Source organism: Melopsittacus undulatus, chromosome 10 (genome assembly GCF_012275295.1).
Source record: "Melopsittacus undulatus isolate bMelUnd1 chromosome 10, bMelUnd1.mat.Z, whole genome shotgun sequence".
In the NCBI taxonomy this organism is placed as follows: Eukaryota; Metazoa; Chordata; class Aves; order Psittaciformes; family Psittaculidae; genus Melopsittacus; species Melopsittacus undulatus.
Window position 1 is genome coordinate 16,306,033 of NC_047536.1, and position 25,749 is coordinate 16,331,781.

Below are 25,749 nucleotides of genomic sequence, written 5' to 3' on the forward strand. Positions count from 1 at the left end.
GGAGCTGTTAAGTATTAGCTGGTACACAAGTAGGCAGTAAAGCATGTATCTGGTACAGCAATGTCATCTGCTACCATAAACATAGGTTATGTCAGCATGTTGTGGATATACAGTCAGATTCATGCATCTCTTATGGCATGAAATAGCTCTGGCAGCCCCCTTCCTACCACGCACAGGGGTTCTCCCTCTTGCTAAGTGCCCCTGCAGCTTTTAATGCCTCCTGCAGCACTACTGATTCAGCCAGAAACAACATTGCCTTCAACAACCACCTATTTAACAAATTACAGTCTTGGGATAAAGTGTACAGTGAGATTTTTATGGAGACGTATGGCACTGGAGCACACACAGATAAATAGGAAACACTTGTAACTCCCAGCCCTTGCTCGCTGGTGAGTTCCTCAGCCAGCATGCTAATACATAAAGTGTTTGTTAATATCTGGGACTGTAAATGTTTAATTACAGCCTGTGGTAAGTCTATCCTCCAATTGTAGAAGTTTCCTACCCAGCATGTGATTTTAATACCCTCCAAAACAGAGGGTTTATGGCACATCTGAGCAGAATACCCCTTCCTCACAGACAGGACCATCAATCATCCAACAGCCACAAATCCTGTCCCACAGATTCCAATAATTTCATGCACACAACTAGCTTATGACAGCCAAAAAACAAAATACCAGAACAACTGCTACTAGGGAACAAGGGAGTTGAGGATAGAGTTTTAGCAGAGTGCAATGCTATACATGTAAGATGTAATGGATTCCTTATGGCCAAAATCAAGGCACAGAAGAAACTAATAGAGTTAAATACAGTCCTGTTGAAATAAAATAATATTGTGGTTCTGTGGCCTCTAGGACTTGTATTATTGTATATTATGTTTAAAGAAGTCTCTGGCAAACGCTGCTTGTGCTAAAAATGCAGGGCTTAAATTAGGCTAAACCAGGAGTTGTCTTTTAGAGATGGGCAAGGGGAGAGGAGGCAAATCAAAAAGGTCTTGTTTGCGTTAAACCTCCCCTGTGCTCCTGTTGCAATTCAACAGTGCCGTGAGAACCAGGAAATGAAACCAAACCAGAGACAAAGAGAAACGAATAGTGTGCCATATGCTGCCGATGTCAAATCGCATCCAATAAAAGTGAGCAGGGAGCACACGTGAGGAAGCACAACCCAGCCGGCTGCGGGTGGGCTGGAAACAGCCTCTGAGCACGAGCAGAACAGAAATGGTTAAATAAAGCCATTTTAAATAAGCCAAAGGGCTTTAATGAAGAGGAAAATATCCCTTAAATGATGCATATTTGGGGTTTTAAATAGGCAGTGTTGTCTTCACTTGTAACCTGCCATGGGCAATGGGAAGTCACCTCGCAATGGTGCTCCCGCGGTAATTCCCAAGTCAAACACTATTCAAAAACCCCACGGAGTCACTGTTTCTCTGGGCTGGAGAGGCTGCGCTGTGGTTTTTAATTACAGAATGTTTAGAGAAAAATTAATTTCTTGACAGGCACCATTTCTGAACAAGAAAAATCCATTTGTCTGCATTTCTTGAGCCAGGGTCTTGGATTTATTGCTAACGCTGGGCACAACTTTTAGAGCAAATTCACTCAAATCTCCTCAAAGGGTGGTTGAGCCAAAGCTGTTAAATCTCAATTTTTTCCCATGTGCTCCTTCAAAATCTGGCAAAATAATTATTCTGCTTAAACTCCTCTTAGATCTTTACATTAAAAAATGAACTTGCAATAGAAGCAAAAATTCAAAGGGCTGACAGCCATTGAATAAACCCACGGGCAGAGCTGCCAACCTAAAAGAACTGAAGCCATGGCACTGCAAGAGCTCCTGTGCTTCACGTGCCTTTCCTTGTCCCCCTTTGGATTTTAATGTGATTTCAGAACTGGAAATGAATTAACCCAGGCATAGTTAGGAAATTTATGTTTCCTGAAACGATCCCTTTTCAACCCAGGAAGAGAATGACATGAAGAAACATCTTAGTGCAGTGATGGAGAAGGACACATATGGCTGCAAACAGCCTGCACCTCTCCTCGTCCTCTGTGGGAAGGAAGGTAGAAAACCAGAAGCACATAATGCCCATAACTTCATCTTTAACAACCTCTCAGCAGCTCAGAGGGCACAAATGAATCTCTGCATTCTCACTTCAAAACCAGCAGGAGAACATCAGCCCCGGACGTGGTGGTGGCCCAGCCAAAGGCACGGCTGAACATTTGGAGGGAGGAGTTGACACATTTTCAACTATTACCCTTTCAAACAACAAATCCCCCATAAACTTTCTCATTGCATTGGCTGGAATGTTTGTTATTCTCCCCAAGACTTCAAAGAGAAGCAAGCAAGCTATGGTTTTCCCTCTAGCCCCTTTGCGAGCCTACTGAATCCAAATTGAATGATGGAAACACAACAGATAAGAAAAGCAAGAGAGAGCTTTAGAACCAATAAACCCACTAACATGTTAAAGTATTAGTACAGCACTTTCTGCTAACTGGAAGCGAGCTAAAGAACTCTTTAAAGGGAAAACTATTTTAACTGAGTGTTTTCTGGGTTTAAGATTACTGGAAGTCCCTTGGGGCAGCAAGTGAAACATTTTAAACCTTTTTTACCCCCTTTATTTGTCTACAAACATGAAAAGACAGCAACAAAAAGCCCAGTAGCATCTGGTACCAATTTTGCTTCCTGACACACCTCTACCAAATTATGCTGTGCTTTTGCAACAACACCGAAAGGCTGGGAAGGGGTGGAAGGGGAAGGCTTAACTTTGCTGATCCAACAGTAAAATCCACGATACTTACTGCAGGTCCTGGAAGACAAAAGAAGAAACAAAGAAAACAAAAGTTACTTCATTACAAAGAAAAAGCATAACTTGATAACACAGCACAAAGCAGGCACCAAAATCAGAACAATTCAGTACGTTTCAGTTCAATTCCAATGGGATGGCTTCCCAGATAGGCTTAACACCATCTGCATCCTCCCATATGGGAACATCCCACCCGTGCTGCTGGCACAGCAGTACTTACAAGGGGTATAAACCACTCTTTTCCCCAGTGTGACTGTTCCCTTTCCCTACATGAAACCCTGGGCATGTCACAAGGCATCACCCATGTTTAGGGCCTGAGGCTTCATGTGCAACCACAGAGCGGTGCCAGCAAGAAGCAGTCACAGCTAGAATTTCATGAGCAAAAAGTGCATTTTCACCATGGACCTTCTTCAGTTTATGCAAGGGAAGCTGGAAATAGACTTGCAAAAGCCAAAGGAGCAGTTCAGTGCCAGGGGCACCCAGCAAGGATGTTGCTACAGCTGCCACAGATCCCAGTCATCACTGTCATTTGGTCCCCATCCCTTCCTGACCACAAAAGAAGTCACACAACCCCACAGTCCTGCATCACCTCCATGTGGCCCCTGCTTAAGTGCTCTGCTGTGCTCAGAGAAGCATGTTGCCAGGGGGAAAAACCCATCACATCTACAATAGGCTTTGGGTACTGCTGCCACAGCCTGAAACCATGATTCATAGTAACAGTAAAAATAGTAAATCCTCCTGTATTCCCCCCTATGGTGCAGAGATCTTCATTGCCTGCCACACTGATTTCTGCAATGTTCCCACTGCTCACCCAGGCTGGTGCTACGCAGAGGTGAACACTGAGCCCCTAACCTAATGCAATCCACATTTCACTCCCGTTTGCAAGGCAGCCTATAGCTCTCTGTTCAGGACTTCTTCATGCTCCATTTCCTGCCTGATCAAAACCAGGAACTAATCACAATTAGAAAAGAAAAAATGTGGGAAAAATTAAAATGGGGAGGAGAGGGGGGAATAAATATCAGCTTGGTTCATCTTGTATTATTCAAGAATATAAACCAAGAAGCATATTTCAAGCTAATGTCTTTTTGAGGTTTTCAAGATTTGTTTAAAAATTAAGACACTGAATAGCTGAATAACAAAAAAACCCAAGAAAAGCCTAAGAATAAGGACTGAAAGCAAGAAGCAAGTAACAACAGGCAGTGCCTGCAGCCAAGCATTAGCCCATTAACCTGCCTTCGTCAGCTTACCATGGTCAGCTCTGCACACGACCATGGCCAAGCACCCAGCCAGCGTGCAGGGGAGGAGACAACCTCCAAATGTCCCTCCATGCCCAGAAGCCTGTTTTCTTTAGCACTAGAATTCACACAGGCTCTAAGCTCGTTTTCCTTGGTTTAATTTCTCAGGAATACAGAAGTCGGTGGCTCTATGCCAATTTGTTAACTGAGAATCATAAACCTGATGTATTAACTCACGTCAAGCCACCAACAAAACCCCTGTTGTATAAAAGTCAAAACTATCTTAAATAAGAAGTGGTCAGGAAATCATTTTAATATGGGATTTCAATCGTATACCAATTATAATCCCCTTGGAATTCAATGCCTTTTCTTATTCTCAGCTACTGCTTTCTCCCAGCACATGCAGGCAAGTGCTCTTTTAAAACACTTCCCTCTCACATACAGGAATCAAAGTTGGATGGGGCGGTTCTATATATATGCAACATAGGATGTTCTCCATCCACACCAGTGAAATTATGCTCATCTTTAGCTGTGCTGTTGGCTAAATGGGGTTAAAGATACCTTCATCAAGGCATAAAGTTAAATCTATTGAACTGATCTTTTCTCCTCCTGAGCACAACCTGACTTTCTAGCTTGCTGAACATGGCTTTTTTTCCCCAAGCCAAGCCATGAGACACTTGTTTCCTATGGAAGAAAGTCAAAGATTTTGCAAGGCAATGATAAATCCCAAATTTAATCACATTCCAGAGGCTGTCTCTATGTGGCCATCTCCTTGATGTGGGCACATTGCACAAAGAGACATGCTCTTCATAGAGAAATCTGCTAGAATTTATTGCTAATAATTCTGACCACTGAGAATCAGTTTGAGAGCCTGAAAGGAACAATGAAAGCCCTTGGAAATTCTTATGGCAATGAGTAAAAGTTGGAAACAGCCTGTACGCATTTAAAACTCCATCACAAATTAACTTGGGGGCTTATTTCAGAAGGGAGAGGACAAAGGCAAAATAAACTACAAATACAGAGGTTTTTGTCTATTATTGATTTGCTCTAAACAAGGGAAACACACTGTGCTTTCCCATGACCTGCAGCGTAAGTCACTGCTCTACTGCTATGAGTGAACCTCGCACCTGAACCTTCAAGGGCATGGAGGCATTTGGAAACGCCAAGAGATTCCATAAGAACACGAACAGTTGTGCTAGCAGGAGATGAAAACCAAAACTCATCAAAAGTAAACGACCCAGAGTTCCTCATTGACTAGCTGATGTTATTTCATACATCCAGAGACCTAGCAGGTCACAGCGGCATCATCCCCAGCAGCACACAAACATATGGGAAATGACAGGTCATAGCCATCTATTTCCAGTACTTCTGCAGCTTGGGAATTTTGGAATAAGCTACCGTTCCTCTTTAATCTGCAAATCATTTATCATGCAAGCTTGCCATGAGAGGAGAAAGCATGGCCAGGCAGGAGAAACAAAACCAGCCTTTCCAACAGCTCAGGAGGAGTCAAAGGGGACTTGTCCTTAATGGGCAAAGGATCCATCCCTAAGGTAGCTACACACATATGTGGCCAGCTGAAGACTTCAGAAAACAATGATTTAAAAGCCATATGTATATATACACATACACAATATGTACATGCATACAGAGTTGTTAATCCAGGATGCTATAATGGGAATAACATGGGCAATAAGGAAGGAGGACAACTGCTACCACCATAAGAAGTCACAGAGATCAGTTCCACGTTGGTCTGAATAAGAGTATTTGTCACTGGGGGCTGACCTTAATTCTTGTCTGTGCCTCACCACTGGTGTGCACAGGGAGCACACTCTACTAGCAGAGAGGCTCACTAGTGAGCGCAAATATGGGACAGATTAGCTTTTTCCCCCCCCTGAAGTTCAGTAGAGGCCAAAGCAGTTTTGGGTACGAGGGTACAGATGTACAATTCATCATGAAAAATACAGGAAACAATGAAAATCCCCGAACAAAGACAAAGTTCTGCCTGATTTACCCACATATACACACACTTACTGAATAACTACCACTGTATATTTACACAGTCTCGTGGCTAAGGGGTTTGGAAGGGTCTTCACACGTAAAATACAGCGTTTAAGTACGTGCAGGGCTGGAAGAGAAATAACATTTCTCTGCATCGAAATTGCTTTGCTTTTTTCCTTAAAGAGTTTTAGGTTCTTCCCTGTTCCAAACTGGGGCATTTCTATAAATAGAATAGTTATAAGAAAAAACCAAAACCCCATAAACAAACAAAGCAAACCCAAAACCAACCCAAACCCCCCAAACACACCCCCCACAAAGCCCTCTTTGAATCAAAACCCTTAGAAGTTCAAACTAAAGGAACAGTCGTAGCTAAATGTAAGTTTGGAAACCAGTATCAGGAGTGCGGAGCAGACGACTTTAATCCCATTTCAACCACCTCAAAACCTTTCCTGTCCGAGCATTTTTGAGATGGAAAAGTTTTGTAAACAAAATCTTTTCTGCCAGAAAGAGCCGTTTTGCCAAGTCAACATTTCCCAGTGAGAATGTAATCAAAATAAGCCCTTCTGGGACTACCTGTAAAGGTCATTTTGTGCTTATTCCCTTCTGCTGATGCAGACAAGTGCTACCCAACACTGCAGCAATCAGCTGTGGGTGTCTGTGTCTAGAACCAGCTGTGGCTTCACATGAGGGGAGCAGAGACATGCTCAAAGACTTCCCAGATTTAACATTTCAGGTGTTGTTTTTCCTTGAGGGATTTTGAAGTTCAGATCAGTTTTTGGATCAATCTTAACACCAGGAGAAGAAAGCAGCACGCCGTTATAAGAGACATGAGCATCACCTCCCACCACCTAGTTGTGCAGAGACCTTAAACCAATACTTTAACTAAACACCCAAATCCTGGATCCCATTCATCCATCCTTCAGGAACACCCTGGTACAAATGGATCTTGGAAAACAAACAAACATAAAGCCCTGGGTGGGCTGCATGGCCGTACCCTATCCTGCTCACCCAGCACCAGCTGGCAGCAAGAGGGGAAGCAAAACCTCCCAGGTTCCTTGCTAAAATCAGTGTTATTCCACAGACCCTCACTCCAGCAGTTGAACTGTGTCCTCACAGGGACGCATCATGTTGAATAAATAAGCTACCATGACATCACACATGATTTTGCCTTTGGCATGGGGAGAGAACTGTATCTGAGATGTGCAGGCTTGGCTGTTGGCATCAACCATAACTGCTAGTGTTGCAAAACCTCCCAGCTTCACACTCAGAGAATACTACAATCCCCACATAAGGTTGTATTAAAATGGAGCTTTCTTTTTGTATACCAGCTGCTTACATGGGTAAGTCTGAGTGGGTCTTCAGGGCTGTGCTTGCTTTCCAGCTCTGCAAGAAACCACTGATGCTCAAGTAGGAATAAGAACAATGTGACTTGAGTGTTGGTCCTGGCAGGAAGGGATGGAGCTCAGATTGAACTGAAGCAAGTCCAGTGAGAGACAGCTCTCCAAGGATGCTGCTAGTGTGAGTTTCCTCACCTCATGATAGCAACAGCAGAATAAATCAGTTGTTAAAAGCAATTTCTTCCACACTGGTGGCACTCACCAACTGTCGCTGCACTGACTGAATCCCTGTGACCAGCTCTAAGACACATGTGCTGTTGTTTCCCTGATGGAGGAGGCAATTACCATGGGACCAGATGATGACAAGAGCAAATAAAATGGGTCAGTTGGAGCCTTTTGACTCAATTACTCCCTGGTTTGTTTAGCTGGGCTGACAGCAGCAGAAATGCTCTCAGGGTACCTGACCTAAGATCAAGGAAGAGATGATGGTGACATCCATGCCACCATGGGAAGTTCAAGCTGCTACCAGAGCTATGAAGCCCAAGCAAAGACTGGGGCTCGAGGCAGCCCCCTCTGCCCACAGCCTCCCTGGGGAAGCAGAAAAGTTGCTGTATTTATCCTCTACAACAAAATAAACCAAGCCAAGCCCAGAGACAGGGCCTCAATGGGACTCGCTGCTTGCCTGTGGTGGTGGTGGGGATCAGAAGGCAGCAATGGTGGCTCACCCCCACGTTTTAGCAAGTGCTTTTTGAAGCACATAGAGCCAAGCTTTCCCCATTTCCAAACAGCCTGAATAGTTGGTTTTCCCCTAAGAAATAGTTTTAAAATTAATCTTTTTTGGTATGGTGTATTTCTACAGTAGAGAGCTGTTGTCTCAGCAGGCTTTCAGGATGATGAATTCTTAGTTTAGAGAAACAGAGCTGTTGGATTCATCTTTTCTTTATCTGAACACATCACAGCAAAACCAAAACCAGTAAAATTCAGCCTTGGTTTCAATCAAGAGGAGGGTGTGATTTAAAAGGATCTCTTAAAAGCTTCTCTGCCTGTTTCTAAGAGCTCGCTATTGAAAGTCCCAACATGAATCAGAACAAAGTTTTTCAACATGACCATATCAACAACTGCCAGAAAAAACACTCCCTTCGGTGGGGCTGGGACCAGCACTGAGCCTCTGGCTCCACAACAGCACTTGTCTGGAGGCTGAAAAGTGATAACCATGCAGAGTCCCTGGGGATGGACACTATGGTGCTATGCAAGCAAAGTTTTATTCACGTATATCAGCTGTAGCGAAGGAACAAGGACCTGGTTTATGTGTGGTCAGGTTCTCAAACAAATACAGGAATATATATTCAAGTAGCTGAGAAAACAAACATCTGGCAGCTTGGCCAAAACCAACATACAGAGGGAGGACTGTTCCCCACGTTCCTCTCTGCAATGCAGCAGAGCAATCCATGGGGCTGCATCGCACTAGATGGATTTAGCTGATGTACCCCATCGAGGCTGTCTCTGTGTGCGTTTTGTACCTGGCTGCAGCATCCTTGATTGTCCTCCACAATTGCAGAAAAGCTCAAAAAGATCATCAGTTGTTATTAATGATTGAGTTTTTTCTTCTTATTTTATAGTGCCTGTTTTCCTGCTGGGCCTGCATTGATTCCCTGGAAGCTTCCCTCTTTGTCAGAGGGATGCTCAAGTGGTACTTGGTCACAGAAAACATTGCTTTGCAGAAGCTCTTGTGTGAAATAGGGAGAAAGGAGTGAAGGGCAAGGGCATACCCAAGCTCAGTGCTACCTCCCAAAGTTTTGCCTGGACCAGAGACACATCTTGGATGAAGTTTACATAAACACATGCATATAAACCCCAAATTCCTTGGCTGACCTCACCAGCTGCCCTTGGGTGAATGCTGATCTCCACTGTGCTCCTTAAAGCCCTCAGACACTTGAAAGACAATAAAAAAAAGAGAATCAAAGCTACCTGATGCCTATTGCTACAGCCCAGCTGCCAGGGAAAGGGGTTTAATGAAGCTGGCTAGGAAGCCATTAGCATCCCAAATGCAATACTCATCCCTGGGCCATGAGTAATCCTGGCTGCTTCAAGAGCAAAAGTACCTCAGAGAACACATAATGCACTGTGAAATACCATCAGTGGAAGAGAGGAGGAAAAGGCCTCCACTTCCATGGGGACCAGCCTGTGGTCCACAGCACAAACCCCCTGATGTCCCCAGAGTTAAAAGGTGTGTTTAAAATACTGGGGATGAGAAAGTTATGGAGCCCTTTCTGAAAACCCAGCTGTTTATTTGCTATAGTGACAGGCAGCAGAGAACAGTCCCCTCTCTAAGTAAAGATCTACGTGGTCCCCATTCATTCTTTCAGCATTCGAGAACCAAAGATCCAAGGAGTGTAAAATCCCATCTGCTGCTTTCCAACATGCAGAGGCAATTGTAAAATCCATGTGGCTTTCTAGGTACAGTCCTGCCTGTTTTCCTTAGAAAGAGCAATGCTGACCACATCTCTCCCCTCTCCAACAGCACTTCAGCTGTAACAGCAGAATGTAAACAGCACTTCTGCCCAGCCAAAATGGGATCTGTGCTTTCCCATTTCACAAGACAGGAAAAACAACAAAACCACCAGATACCAAAACAAGAGAGGCATAAAATTAAAACAGCTCAAATAAAGATTTCCAGTGAGGTCTGTCTATGGTTTCACCCAGTTTGAGGGCACATTGAGCGCTCATGGGATGTGCCCAGGGCTGGTGGCTGAGGTCTGCTTATCCCCAGCTCTTCAACATCGTCCATGACACACATGGGACCATCAGGCAATACATGGGTGCATCCCACATGCAGGAAACAACACAGACCTAGCATGGCTGGAGGGTTTCTATGTTTGTGTGCTAACTCACAGTCCCACTGTTGGATGGGATAACATGGGTCTGAATGCTAAGAGAGAGCAATAGGATGGATAAAATATGAAGCATCAGTAGATGCTTTGAGTTGGATTCTATTTGTTTTTTTGCTATAAAAAACTTTGCATGCATATTTTATATATAAAATATAAAAATCCAGCATGCAGGGCTGTGGGAGGCCCCCATTCCACGACCCATCAGATAAAGGTGACCAGCATCATTACCAAAAGGCTCCCACACAGCCCATTGACACCCATGTGGTAGCCAGTGTCATCATTGGTGCATGGTGATGCTTACCTGGTTCTCCGCGCCTGCCGGGCTTCCCTCGCCTCCCCGGAGGGCCTGTGGAAAGCAGAGAGCAGAGGGTCAGCGATGCTCCATGGCAAGGGACCTGCCACTTGTCTTTCCCTTAGGATTCAGGCTGCTTTGTTTCTTCCACCCTTTCCCAACTCTCCCAAAATAGTAGTCTGTGCATTTAAATACCACTTCCCCCCCAATATACCATTTTGGTGAGAACGCTGAGGCCAAGCTCCAAAAGAGGTTTTGAAGTTATTGGTGTTGCCCACATAGTAAAGGAAACCAGGTCTTAAATCCTCCAAAACTCCAGGAAAACCTACACAGAGTGGCTGGCAGTCCATGCATGCTGCAAACAGCAGCTACACTTTTGCAAATCACAACATTTAAAGTATTAAAATGAGGAACAGAAACATTTTGCTGCCGTTGATTGAGTCAAGAAAAGTTTCTGTGCAGACTGCTAACACAGCAGAGATCTGATCATACGGTTTTAGACCTGGCTTTTGGATATAAAACCTACTTGCATTCTTACCTTTCTGGGTAGCAATGGCCAAGTGATTGACAAAAGACCACAAATGACAAAACACCCTCAATTAAGAAAAAGGCACTCAAGCAACAAACACTGCTCCAGCACATGTAGAGCATCCTGGTCCCCAACAAAGCCATAACACCATGTCCTTCATGCTGTTAGCTGACATATTGCAACCTCTCTGCCCCTTTCTGTAGCAGGTCAGCCAGCTCCAGAGGAGCATTTGGTGGGTGACAGCAGTGTTAACAACAAAAAGCAGGAGCCCACTTTTCATCTATGAAACTACAACTGCTCCCTCTCCTTTCTGCTGCCTTTTCTTTTTGAAAGCTTTAAGAGAAAAGGATGATAAACCAAGTGCATTCAATATTTCTGCACTCCCATCAAAGTTTCCCCTGCTTCACAAACATTCCTGTGCCCAGATGTGTAACTGCATCTCCATCCATGGCCTGGAGTTCTCCTCTGTTCAGTTACTGTACAGTGCTGCCTCTCACCAGCACATCCATAGATCTCAAGCTCCAAGCCTCACTTGCTGCTCTTGCTATGGGGTTAGCAACATTTACTCCCTCCAACCTCAATTCAAGCTACTCTGGAGAGAAACCACAGCACTGATGAAGCACCCTGGAAACCAGACTGAGCAATTAAAGCTAATCTACCTGTACCACCCCCTCCTGGTTAATTGCAGTGGTCTGGCTCCCAGGCAGAGCCTGAGCCTCAGCAGTCTTCAGCCTCAGGGTGCAGGGGGTTGCTTTAAACACCAGCCTTGCCTAATCCTCTAGTGTCTCTTGATGGACTCCTCCTGGATGTGTTTAAGCTAGAGTGATGGTTTTGCAGCAGTGAGAAAGCAAAGGGTTTCTTAGGGAGGAGGAAATGTCTTAATGAAGGCGTAGGAGGGGGAGGCCAAGTTTTTAACTGAGTGACTAATGGGTTGGTAGCCATGCTCTTAGGCAATCTAGAGGAAGGCTAATATTGAAGGGCAAATGCACAGAGCTCCCACATAAAGCTCAGGTTGGAGCCTTTCAAGCAAGAATGTGAGAAAGTAAAGTTTCCGTATAAGAAGGAATTCAAAACTGATGTATTATTTTTTAATACTTAGAGGATTTCTTAATATTTCACAGCAGAAAGAAAAAAAGTGACTATTGCCTACACTGGAACAAGCTGCCCAGAGCAGTTGTGTATGTTTCATCCCTGGAAACATTAAAGATCAGGTTGGATGGGGCTTTAAGCAATGTGATCTAGTTGAAGATGCACCTGCTCATGGACATGGGCTCTGGACTAGGTGAGCTTTAGAGGTCCCTTCCAACACATTCTATGATTCTATTCTAATTCTCTCCCTATGGTCTTCAAGGATATCTGCAAGATCAATGAAGCACACAGCATTACAAGTGTAGCACTCCTGTGGCAAGTGTGAAATAAACCTAAGTTGAGAGGGAAATAATTAAAATCCCTTCTCATCTGTTTTGTCGTTTTTATCCGAAAGCAACAGTGTTTTGGGAACAACGTCTCAATTCCTGCTGCCATTCAGCAGCTGGAAATAGAAATGTCTCCAAGGAGAGAAAATTCCAGTGGGTGGGGATTCAAAGGAAGAACATCACACCCAGTATCCACTTTGTGCAGGACTTGCACATCACAGTCCTGTGATGCAGATGCGAGTGAGGAGGATGGAGACCTCCTGGCTCCTTGCAGCAAGAGGACAGCATGCAGGAGTAACCCAGGAGCTGTTAACACCATCTGCAACCTTGTCCTGTGCAGATGTGGTTAAGTCCATGGTCTGCACAATAGGAAATTATTATTGCAGCAATTTCTAGCTCATGTTAACTTTGGATACTGCTAAAAGAGCCAGGCATAAAGTGAATCCATATTACACCTCTTGTTTCCAACCCCTTTCCAACTACAAAGGAAATTAAGGAGGCCTGGGAATTCGTTTGAAGATAAATGCTCACTGTACTCTGTTATCTAATGACTCCATCTCCTAAAACTTTGCAGTTTGATGCTTGTTCAATATAATTAAGATTTATGTTGCATTAATGTCAATTGAGTAATACCTGAGCTTTTTTTTCTAACCGTGCCAGCTCTGCTGTATCAGTTCTGGAAGTTCTTTATTTACATTGTTATGGAAGACAGTTTGGAGGGGGAAATTAATACAAAGCATAAACCAGTCTGTCTTTAAACAACTTGTCACGTTCAAGCTAAACAGCCTTAATCCAGGGCATAATGTGCAACTTGTGACAACACCATAAGCTTTCCAGTAAGATGATAGATTTAGTAACCCAAAGACAAAGGAAAAGAATGAAATATATTGCCATTTGGAAACATTATGAGGAAGAGTTGATGGGTGCATCTAAAGAATAGCTACTTAGAAACAAGGTAAAAAGTTCGCAGTAAATAGACTCATTTGACTTCAGTGGCTGCTACCCAGAACAGCTATGTCACCTGCTGTGGACAAATAAATGAAACACTAAAAATCAGCATCACTTTATAGTTCACATTAAATATTTTCAAACCCCAACCCATGTACTTGCCTACAGTACAGTAAGCTGCCCTTGTTTCAGTTAATTTATCCATTGCAAATGGAGTAACTGCAAATCAGGTTGCTTGGTGAGCACCATAATCCATCAATACCAGGAAAATACGCCTACAACAGCACTACATGTTATGTGCTTAACATCTTCCTACCCCTTGTAATTAGATCAAATCTGGTCCTTGACTCATGTTCCCAGCCCTAGGAGGCTGTATCGCTGCCTCCTGTCCCTTCAGCTTGATGGGCAAATTGCTGCTTGCCTTAGTGTTTGGCATAAGAATCAATGATCATCAAGGTTAAAGCGAGTTTAAAATGCCAGTAAGAAGGAGTGCCTGATACCACAGCCCAGCAAAACCTCACTGAAAACAGTCAATGCTTTTTTACTTTTAAGCTAGTGAAGCACTTTTTTACCCAAGTACTTGTGGTACCAGGCTTGTGTTATCTTTTCACTTACACTTCTCCTACACATCACCCTTTTCCACCAAGAACACGTATCCAGACATATCAACCATAAACCTCTTTCTTCAGGCCATGTGCTGCTGAGGTTCTCAAGGATTCTTTTTTAAGTACATGGATACAAAAAAGCAGTTGGGAAGAACATTCAAGTAAAAACCCTTTGCAAAGTGAGATGAAGACCTGTCTTACCAGATAGCTTTAAGGATTTCTTCTCCGTGCAAGCATGGCACATTGAGGTGATCATGTTGTGACCTCAGTCATAGTTGCTGAGCTTACTTTTAGGGCCTTGTTTTCTAGATGAAGTCCGATCTAACTCATCATGGGGTCTCTCTGCTCACATGCTTGCACTCTTTTTTGGGGGGGGGTTGAAATGGTTTAGATACTGTTTCCCCTTCTTCCCTTTCGGTGTTTTTCAAGTTGCCTTCAATACATCGGTGTTCCTTCAGTTAAAAGCAAATCAACCAGAAGAATAGCTTGAACAAATTGGTTAGTTCAGGCACTCTCAGAAAAGGGGAATGGTTTTGTTTCATATGGCTTCACTTAGAAGGCAGAGAACTTTGCAGCAGTGTACCACAGGGCCTGGTATTGAGCACGAGGAAACCACGGCCCCGGTCTAGCCGGCTGTTCCTGCACAAAGGCCAATTTACTTTCTTGTTCCCTAGGGAAAAGGTTTATGGTTCATGGGCAGAAGTCAGTTTCTGAGATGCTTGCTCAGCTGATACTCATCAGATATTCCAGTTGGGCTGCAGGCTGCGAGACCACAGATCTAAGATTAAACAGTTTTGGGTCACAACATTTTGCGTGAACCTTTTTGGCTTTGGATTCCAACGGACCCAAAGACTCAAAGCAAATACCAGAGGCAGATTGGAAACACGCAGCACCTACAGCCTACACAAGTTTTCCAAATAAAACAAAAAAACATTATCTAGATTCATTTCAAATTTGGCCCAAGTGCCCCAAACGCTCTCTGCAATCCTGGGCTATGTTTTATGTTAGTAAAAACCACCCAGAATGCAACCCTCTGTTTGTTAGCTGAGGAAAGCTCTTTGCAGTTCAATACGTGATCCAGTTGCTTTCAAGTTACAGAACAAGCAATAAACTGTTTTCCTTATATCACACAGCCTTTCCGAGCAGGGATGCACACAAGCATCCTCGCCATGTGTTGGGGTGATGTGCTCAACTGTGGGGAAGAAAACTCCTGCTGCAGGAGCCAAACTGGTATATTATTGCTGGAATAATGAAGGATGCTATTCAAGTTATCTTTTGGTTAAAGAGCTTCAGGACCTCAGCACTAAACGTCTACAGACTCAAACTCTCCTTTACCTACAGCTGAGCTAAAATGAGGGGATCCAGTGAGAGTATGGGTTGGAGTGCACAGTCTTAAACTGCCCTAACAGGATGAAGCAGAGCAAAGCAGATCCTACATCTTAACATATGCCAGCAACAACAAAACCCGCACACAAAGTATATTGGCTTGAGATGACACAACGTTTCAAGACCAAAGACAAATTTTGGGTGTTTAAAGTGATTTTCTTAATGGTAACAAACCAGAGACCCTCTTCCCTAGGGTGGATGCTTGTTGCAAGGGAAAATCTAAATATGTGAGCTCTTCAGAGAGTGAAATGATACATACACACATGCTGGATCCAAAGTGCAGATTACCTCTTCCATTTAAAACAGCCGAGATGGTGCTGCTCACTCAATGCTCTGGATTTCCCTCCCCCATCCCTAAATCATTTTTCCTCTTGTTTCCCACACCCAGAGACAGTTTGTTCAAACAGTCAAGTGCATGCAGCTCTTTTGTTTAGTCACCAGGGCACGAAGATAAACTGAATTTGAGATATAAATTAAGAAGTTACTGGAATAAAGCCACAATTGCACTTACATCAAACATAGGATTCTCCCTCCCCCCCTTTGTTACGGCTGGTCTTAGGCCATTTCCAGATAATACACCAGCACAGCTGCAACACAGTGCAGGGCAGGAGCAGATGGATGCAGTATATCCCCCTTTGTGTTTAATACAAGAGGATGCGTATTTTGGCTGCTGTGGGGCTGCTATATGCAAGGCAGAAAGGTTTTAATGGCAGATTTCAGTTTCCCACATCTGCATTGAGGCAGCTGCTTCAGTCTGAGCCCTGGATAGACATAGTAAAGTGCCTGTGCACAGACACGCACACGTATTCACCTTTGTGTTTCTTTATGAGAGCAGTGACCATCGCTCTATGTTCTACCCATATGTTCCTACACAAAACACCCAGGAAGGTTAAAAACACAGAAGCAAGTCACAGTCTCTTCTTTTCAGACTGCTTAGGTAAATCAGGCATAGTTTTATCAGTGTGAATCTGGAAAATGAACAGAGACTCCTTTTTCTGCTATGAATACAAGGCAAAAAAACAGGTAGTGATAGAGCTGAGGAACAGAAGCGATGCCAAACTCCTTGCACCAGACACCTCTGATAGCAACTGACTGCAAATTCATCACCCTTATAGTACCTTCAACACTAGATAACTTAAAGCATCACTGCCTGGACCAGACAAGTAAAAAGGATCCCCTCAAGGTCAAAGCATTTGCAAATGAGGCTTTTCCTGCTTAAATAATTGCTAACACAAAGCCACCTCCAGGAAGAAGTCACCAGTGATCAAGTTGCACAGTTACTCAGCAGAGGGAGAGGAGCATTCCTCTACTTGAGTCACTACATTTGCCCCTATAAAACACCAGCCTTTTTATGAGCAGAAGGAGCACACACACAGATGGGGAGTGCCTCTACAGCACAAGATAGTTCTGTATTCCTTGCAGAAATAAGACAGTTCTCATTATTCCATGAATTGTAGGACACTTCCATAAGGTAAGCAGGATAATGAAGCACTTACTGCTTCCTTTGGCTTCCAGTTCCAATCTCACATTTAAACAAGTTTGACAAGCTGGATTACAAAATATCTCGCGAAACATTCAGATCTGACACAAAGCACTTGGGTTTTGATGAACTGCAGTTTTGGAGCACGGAAGTACTCAAAGCTAATGGGTATTATCTACAATTAGAATTAGCCATTCCCAAGCCAGGATCCCACAGCAAAACCATAAATTGTTCCTTGTCATTTTCAATACTTGATATGCATAAACGATAAGAGAAAGCAGCAATTCAAGGCATTGAGAGCAGCTAAATAATGTGGTTTCTTGTATAACCAGAGAAAATCTCAGTCACTGTAGAGATGTGTATACACTAGAGACTTTAAGCAAAGAATCACATACTATGTATTTATATGTTATTCTTACACAAAGACATTTGTGGACATAGTCTACAGTTAATGCCCATTTTGGCAGGATTTTCCACGCTCATTGTTTCTCAGCTTCCTAAAAAGGTGCAAGCAAGCATGTGCAAACCATAAAGCAGAAGAGGGATGGGGCCAAGCCCATCCTAAGAGCAAGCCCACAGCCATCACGCTCATATCACCAACAGATTTTGCTTCCACGTTACAAATGCAATTTAAACACAGAAATCAAAGTTTTCCTGTTTCAAAACTCATCCAACACTGCACTATTACATGTCACAGTTTCAGCAGCTTAAAAAAAGCTGTTGAATTTTTCCTCCTGTGGTCTTCAAAAGAAACATTTTGGTCTTGTTTCATCTTCTCTCCTCCCCAGATTTTCTGCATACAGCAGGCATTTCCTCCATTTCTTTTAGAGCTACCTTGCTTTCCATACATTGCCCCAAAAGCAATGTCATCTTTACAAAGACAGAAGACTAGGAATAGTCTGTCAAATAAATACAAGCTTCTAGAGCTGTTTCTATTTCCATTACCTGCATTAACCCTTGGAGCTGGGTTCCATGGTAACATAGGCTTCAAAGCACAGCTAAAGCACATCATAGTGACAAAACTCAAGCAAAACCCAAAACGCAAAGTCCCTTTCATATGGGTTATACATGGGGACAAAGTGCCATACCTAGGGATACTTCTGCACAACGGTACCAGCAAACAATCAGCAGCACACACACGTCCCAGCAGATGCTGGTGATGGAAGGGAAACTGGAGAATACAGCATTAGGGATTTAAGTTTTGCTCCAAACCAAGCACAACACCATTTGGTGTCTGTGTGCTTCTGGCCAAGTTCCACATAAACAAACAGTGACTGATTTTGAAAACCTAGTGGTATTATGTCAGTTTAGCTTCCAAAAAGCTGCAGCCTCTAGTAATCCAGTTGGTGAGTGACAAACGAGCATTGATGAAGCCTTGCAAAATGCAAGCAAAAGCTGTACAAACGAAGGAAGAATAAATCATATATTTATCACCATGATGCAGTGTCATGCAAATAAACTGAAAGGGTAGGTTTATATCAGATAGAAGGAAGAAATTCTTCCCTGTGAGGGTGCTGAGGCACAGGGTGCCCAGAGAAGCTGTGGCTGCTCCATCCCTGGCAGTGCTCAAGGCCAGGTTGGACACAGGGGCTTGGAGCAACCTGCTCTGGTGGAAGGACCATCTGCAAGCTGCCAGTTGCTGCCACAAGAGAAAACAAAGTCCTCTCTTCCACATGGAGTGTCCCTCCTCTTGGCATAGCTGTTTAATGAGCTCCCTGAGCAGGGATGGGGCATATGGCTTTAGGACACCGTGTCTTACCTAATCACTCAGCATCACATAGGATCTGGAAGCATGAACATGCACAGTTATTGCTGAAGTCAAGCAACCCCAGCTGGTGGGTTTCGGAGAGGACTTTGCAAGATGAGCTATGCTACAGCACACACTGGTACATGAGGTGATTACTGATTATGCGTTATCCAATGGTTATCCAATGGTTTGTGCCATTCATAACACAAGATACATACTCTTTTTGCAACATGTTTTAAAGGAGACATGATTCAGCCATCAGGAGCCTCATTCACTCTCCCACTAAACATGTCAGTGGAACAACACCAGGGGAGATGCTCTGAGCAGTGCTGTTAAAATGCCATTCAGCACACAGAAAAGGGCTAATATTAACGTCCCTATGACCTTGCAGAGATTGGGAATTGTCCCAGGATGGTGGCAACAGCTGCAAGATGATGCTTTTCACTGCAGGAAGAATATCTTCCAACTGGCCATTAGCGGGATGTAAGAGCAATCAGCAGAAACACAGGTAAAAGCACTATGTGGATTAAGTGGATGATTTAATAGAGTCAAGGAGACAAACCAGGTAACTGCAGGGATTTACCAGTTTTCTTTGCACACAGATTTTCATGCTGTGCTTATCCCACCAGTGCACCACCAACACTCGGCTCTGGAGGAGGGTCGCCTGTTCAGGCCATCGTGGTCTCACAGTCAGCCCTTGGGAAGGAGGTTTCACATGGTGGGAGGGTATCCAGGGAAAAGCCTGGAGATCAGCTGAGGAAGAGCGCAGTAGGAGGATGAGAATGGGAGATTTAAGGGGAAAAATGTAAGATCAATCAAAAGCCAACTACACTAATGGCAAAGAGGTTTCAAATATAATAGAATATACAAATATACCCATATATCATACTGGAATAGCCTGGCAAGGGGGTATTTTCCTACTTGAGATATAACCTGGAGAACTGGAGGTGAGAAATAGTCACAACCTCGTGGAGGCTTCCCATGTCAGGATTGAAACTATAATGGAACAAAAGTCAAATAAAATGATTTCACTCCCAGAGCAGCAGAAACAATGTACTTTGTTCTCACAAATTGGGACCAGGTAGGTTGGCACAAGGTTTTTGGCAAAGGAACAATTTAGCCTCAAATTTGAGACCAAAGCAATAGCATTAGATCACTTACTCAGACTTAAGTTGTGAGCAGCTGTTTGGCTTTTATTTCACACAAAAGCTTATACAGTAAAAGGAATTCCTGGCCCATATTCAAATGCTATATTTGCTTGTAGGCAGTGTTTCTCATTTCAGTCCTGATATGCAATGAAATCAGTGATGAAAAATTTTTTACAGGAGAGATGCAGAGGAGAATAAAAAGTATTCCTTTTTTGAAGACTGAGGCTTTGTTGTTTCTTGAAATGTAATATTTAGACCTCAACTTTTCACCATGTTGAAGATTTAATCGCTGAGCTTCACCTCATTTTAACGGAGCGTATAATTATAGGTACAATCATCATCTTTCCCCGATGACCTGGGGCAAACACCAGGTTTGCTGTCTGTAACCAGTTTGTTTCCCACCCATCAAGATCCTTCCAACAAAGGAACATATGAACCTTTATGAAAAATACAGTTTCCATTATATAGACAGAACCAGTATGTGCTACGCTCATATTCACTCCATAGAAAGAATACGGTGTTTCCTGTAACAAGTGCGAATGATCAGAACAATCCTTTTTTACTGCTATGCATCTGACCTACACCACACAGCTTCCAGCAGGAATACACTAAGGCAGTGGCAGTTATAATTGCTAGCTGAGGTTTGAATGGTCACATTTAAGATGTCTGATAAATAAGAGCAATTAATGACTAACTTAAGAGAATCAATTGTGGCTCTAGTTAAAGAATTAGGCTTCCAACCATTATGTTAATCCATGTCAGGTCTGAATCTAATTAAGAAGCAGAAACACAACAGCTAATGCAAAGCATGAATAAAAAAAGAAATGAAAAACAGAATAAAATCAAAAATCACCAGCACTTTCAGGTTGAACCCCATGAAATATAAAAGGCTACCCCAAAGATTAATTAGAACTGCCATCAGAAGGCAAGACAAATATAAGATACCCAGTCAAAACCTCCCTTTGGTCATGCCCAGCCTTAAGGGACCAGGCTGCAGAGATCGCTGTCAGGGTAAAGGAGAGTTTGCTTTAGGCTTGGAATGTGGATGCCAATATATGGTTAGCAATGAAACTCACTGTAAGACAGCTGTAGGAAAACCAGGAGGAAAAAAAGCCCTGAAAAGGTATATTGGCATTTATAGAAACACAGTTGAGATACCAGAAAGCATGCTGACATTTCTTTGGCATGCCATGCCTCAGGGTTGGTTGGCACAATGTAGGGAACAAGTGCAATTAATGCAATAGCACAAGCCAATACTCAGAAAAGTTTCAAAGAAAAACCCTTTCTACCATGTTTTGGGCCTGTTCTGGCCCAGAATTCAGTGGCAATGGTTGTTTTTTATTCAAGTGAGAAGAGGGGTTGATATACTGCTCCCACATCTGGGGAATGCTTCTGTAACAACTTCATTTTAGACCAAAGTCTCCTCCTGGGCCAACGCATTGCACCAAGCTGCTTACAAGCACATGGCTTTCCAAGATGTGAGGTATACTGCAGAGTTCTGCAAGTGTGCATTCAACTCATCAGTTACCAAAATGACACCAAAATTTGTTTAACAATGTTCATTTGCTTACTCGATGCATCTTATTTGATGAATAGTTTGTTTTCTTTGGCTGCGTCAGGATCACCAGTCTTGCAAACAGCTCAAAATGCTATAATAATGAGACTGACTTTGCTCAGCTGCTTCTTCCAGATGCTCAATTTGTTACCAAACAGCCAAATGCATCTTTCAGAGGTACTTAGAGCCTTTTCAGCTCCGAAGTTTCAGCTGTGTATAAAGCAGTAGGTCTATAAATCTTTGGACATGACAGCTAAATACATTCATTCCCATTTTAAAGTAGAAAAAGGCAGGATCGATAGGATAGAGAGGCAGCAGTAAGAGATGCACAGTGGTTGATCTTCTTTAATAGTGAAAAGCTTCTCAAAGATTAAACAGGAAACTGAAATTATTTCTGACAGTCCTGAAGCTGCAACTTTTTACTTCCAGATTTGTGAATTCCCATCATCTGTGCATCGCAGAGATCAGCTAAACAACTGCTGCATTGCCAGTTTAACTTACTAAACAATATCCAGGAAAGGTTCAAAGGTTTAGCGGAGATGAGATATTGTTGGTCTTTAAACATTGAGATGAGATGAAAAGAAGGAGGCAATTATTCTGAGCAAAGCTATCCAATATGTTCCTAAGTTTGGATATTACCATCGGTTTCCACTTGTATTTTGAAGTGTTCAGGTTTGAGAAAAACAATGCAAAAGATGGTGGAAGGAGGGAACAGGCCAGAGAAATACAAAAGAGAAACACAAAAAGCATCCAACTTTCTTCTTGTTTGGTGTTAAGGACAAGTGCAACGGTGGGAGTGCGTGGACTGAAGCTGCAGATGCGTGGACATGGGAGAGACAGCGCATCCTTCTGTCACAGTGAGGAATAAAAGCTTTGCAAAACAGAATTAACACAACATTTCACTTCACAAATATGTCAATTTGAGACTTGATTGAACCATTTTATGAGCTATTTTGTCTATGGACCACTATTTTCCCAATTATATGCTCTTGGTACTGCATGAAGACTTTTGCTAACTCTCCCAGTCTACCTTGATCTTGAAAGAGTAAAAAAAAGCAGGTCTCTCCCCAAAGCAGGGCAGCAGGGTTGGCCTTCATCTTTCATTAATTAATATATGCTGCCTATTGTTGTATCTTGCCAAGTTTCTAACTAAAATCAGACCTGGATTTAAGATGCAACACAATAAGGTGAATTCTGCTTTCAATTTTGCTTTCTGGATTCCAGGATACACTTTTAAACTATTGATATACTGGATGTAATTTCACCTGAGGATCTAAGAGTACTTCAAGTAGAAACCTTGAGAGTCCTGTGTGATTACAGATATATTGCCACTGATTTCTGAAATGGAGATAAATGAAGCCTTTGGAAGGGCTCTTAGCCACGTACCAAAGTGCAATGGGTAGAAATTAACACTGAAAGCAGAGTAAATGCTGGTCAGTCTACAGGATTATGTTTTCCTCCCCGCAGATGAATATTTCCTACCACATCTGACTCATTCCTCCAAGAACTGGAGGAATTTGATTATTAATCAATATCTATAATGAGCCTTTTAGCATTTAGCGCATCCACAGCTAAATAACACACACACAGTTTGTGTTACAGGATTTGGTTAGTACCAAGCAACGAAGCCCTGTCTGAAAGCAAACCCAGATCTCTACATTTCTACTCATTGTAAGTTTTAGAACACATTTAAAGAATTCCCAATCTTGGAGCACAAACACTTTATAGCTCAAACAGGCTTTTATAGAAACTAAATATGGAGATGTAGAATTAAACTAAAAACTTGTACAAAATAACATAAAAGGGTATTTCCCCCCTCCTCTGAATTTTTCAGCAGTCTCAGAATTCAGGAAGATCCATTCTGGATATGGATTTTCCAGAGAATTAGCGAGACCACAAAGCCAGTGTAAATCCCAAACTAGATTTTGCTTCACAATCGCCTTGTCTCCACAATTCAGGGATACTGCTGCCCACTGCAGAAACCTGTGAAATATCTCCTCCCATAGAAGAACCTCACAGGATCCTCCAGGCATGTTTGTACATCACTGCCACATGCTCACGAGTGGTTGTACAGACCCATAACCAGGGAACACACTACAATCATGGCTAAAATTTATCCTAAACCAGGCTTCTGGCCAGGAGGGAGATGTTCCCTTGCCCGAGGCAGAGAAGGGCAATAACCCATGTTACCCAGGTGAAAGCAAGCTATGAAGAATGACATCTGGTTTCTGCACAACTTGGCTGTTAAACCTCTTTCTTGCTGATGTTTCTGTTTCTTATCTTTTTTGCTTGCATTTGGAGCTCAAACAAGTTCCAGCTGAGTGAAGGAGCTGGCTGCTGTAGGGGTCAGCCCCAGTGGGCCCCCTGTGCTCCAAGTCCCAAGCAGGGAGAAGAACCCACCAAGCACCTTCCCTGTGGGCCAATCTGCTGCCGGTACCCATTCCATGTGGGATGAGATTCCACTAACACTTGACATTGCTTCCTCTCTGTTTTCTTCAAAAGTGACCCATAGTTTTCCTCTTGGAGATGAAAAAATTGTGATTATCAATCACAACTCTGTTGCTCCTCTCCTTCCCACAGCTCCCTAAACCCCTTCTGCAGTTGACAAAGGCCATTTCCCACCTTCATTTTCTTCTGGCACTGTTGAATTATACATGTTTACATTTGCTGCAAATTCCATGGAGTAAATTCTGCAAGCACTCTGCCTAAATCCATATAATAATAAATCAGATCCTCCAAGAAACTATGTGTCACTTGTATAAGATTGGAAAGGCTAAAAAGCCCTCAAATTATTACAGCTGCTCCCCCCGCATAGCAGCTCCTCAGGCACCTTGGAAAGCTGCGATTGCTCTGATTGAAAGGGATACATTAACAGCCCAATGCAAGCCAGCTGATTGACAAGCCCCTTTCCTTTTGTGTCTGACTGTGCTTGGTAAACCATTTTAAACATGTCAAACATATACCGCAGTTCAACAGATCCTTATGAAACTTCTGCCAGCTCTGATCCCTCCGGAGAAGGCAATTACCTTATTCATAGGAGCTGGGGAACAAATGACACATTTCTTTTCCATAATCATTTATTAATTGTTCTCATATTGAAAAGCTGAATTTAGTAAAAGAAATAAGATCCAGCCCTTGCTTGGATTGCTGCAAGAAAAAGTCAGTTTTGCAAAAGCAGGGCATCCCAGGCCAGGCGTGAGCCAGCTCTTATTGAGCCTGTGCCCACTTGTCCAGGATCTGATGGGAAACATTGAGGAAGAGTACCTTTACATTGGGGAAAAAAAGGAAAATTAAGTTCTGGGTCGTGGATATTCAGCACGATTTGACTCCGAGCATTTATTGTGCTATTACTGTTATAGCAACCAGGAGACATATGCTTCGTGAAGCGCACGCATGCAAGACTCACATTCCAAAGGCACTGCTATTCCATATACATACAACAAAAAAGAGCTTGAATAGGAAACGGATGGGATAAAGAAGAGGATAAACACAAACGAGGGTATGACCATAAATTTCACGCAACTCCAGCAGCAGGGACTCACTGGGGTTTAATTGTACCATTTTGTAACCATGGAGGAGAACTCATTCCAGGTGTGTAGATGCCACCACTTCAATTTTCAAATCACAAAAAGCACCTTTAACGTTTCAGAGGTGGGAGTTTTGCCTGAAAAAGCCCATTTTGATGCTTACAGGAATGGTGATTTTCTGCCTTTTAAAATTATTTTTCCTTTTTTAAACTACAGCAGGAAATAGTAAAAAACTCAAGTAAACTGGACACTTGACAATCACTAGAAAATATTTACACTAATATAACTGCCCAAAGCAAACAAACAGTTGCCAGAAACACAACTTAAGTTGATGGAATAAGAAATAAACACAAGAATAATGGATGGGTTCAGCCCAGAACCTTCATGCACATAGATCAAGCAGTCCCTTCTCCTCCAGCACCACTCCCTGGTGCTGCCTGATGGGTTCCACTGCAGATATGGCCCAGGACCCATGTCAGTGCCTTTGTTTAAAGTCTGAATGTCTTAAAGCATTTACTCCTTCCTTCCACTGGCTAGAGGAAGCAGTGATGGAGCACAGGAGAGAGAAGCTGCTCATGGGGACACTGTAGGAGATTTGGTGCCCTGGACAACGCTATGGAAGTTATACACATTTCTAACTCCACAAAACGCTATAATGGCTGGACTTGAGGATCTTAAAGGTCTTTCCAAACCTAGCTGATTCTATGGAAAAATCTCAAATTTGAGCGCAAAACCCTTGTTTTGTCATTTCCATGCAGCTGCACCAATGGCACCGGGGAAGTTGCACCTTTTGTAGTGCCATGATGACCTGCAGCACATGCCACTACTGAACTGACCTGAACAAAACCCAAAGGATTAATCCTCA

General features: G+C 43.0%; 1 protein-coding gene across 1 annotated transcript in view; it reads right to left on the reverse strand.

The window, feature by feature from the left end:
• COL23A1 (collagen type XXIII alpha 1 chain) overlaps positions 1 to 25,749 on the reverse strand; it is a 181,767-nt gene that overhangs the window by 46,855 nt on the left and 109,163 nt on the right. The window contains exons 3-4 of the mRNA XM_031047443.2: positions 10,554 to 10,598; positions 2,787 to 2,794 (exon numbers count right to left, since the gene is read on the reverse strand). Coding sequence (XP_030903303.2) covers positions 2,787 to 2,794; positions 10,554 to 10,598 — 53 coding nt within the window. The remainder of the gene's footprint in view (positions 1 to 2,786; positions 2,795 to 10,553; positions 10,599 to 25,749) is intronic.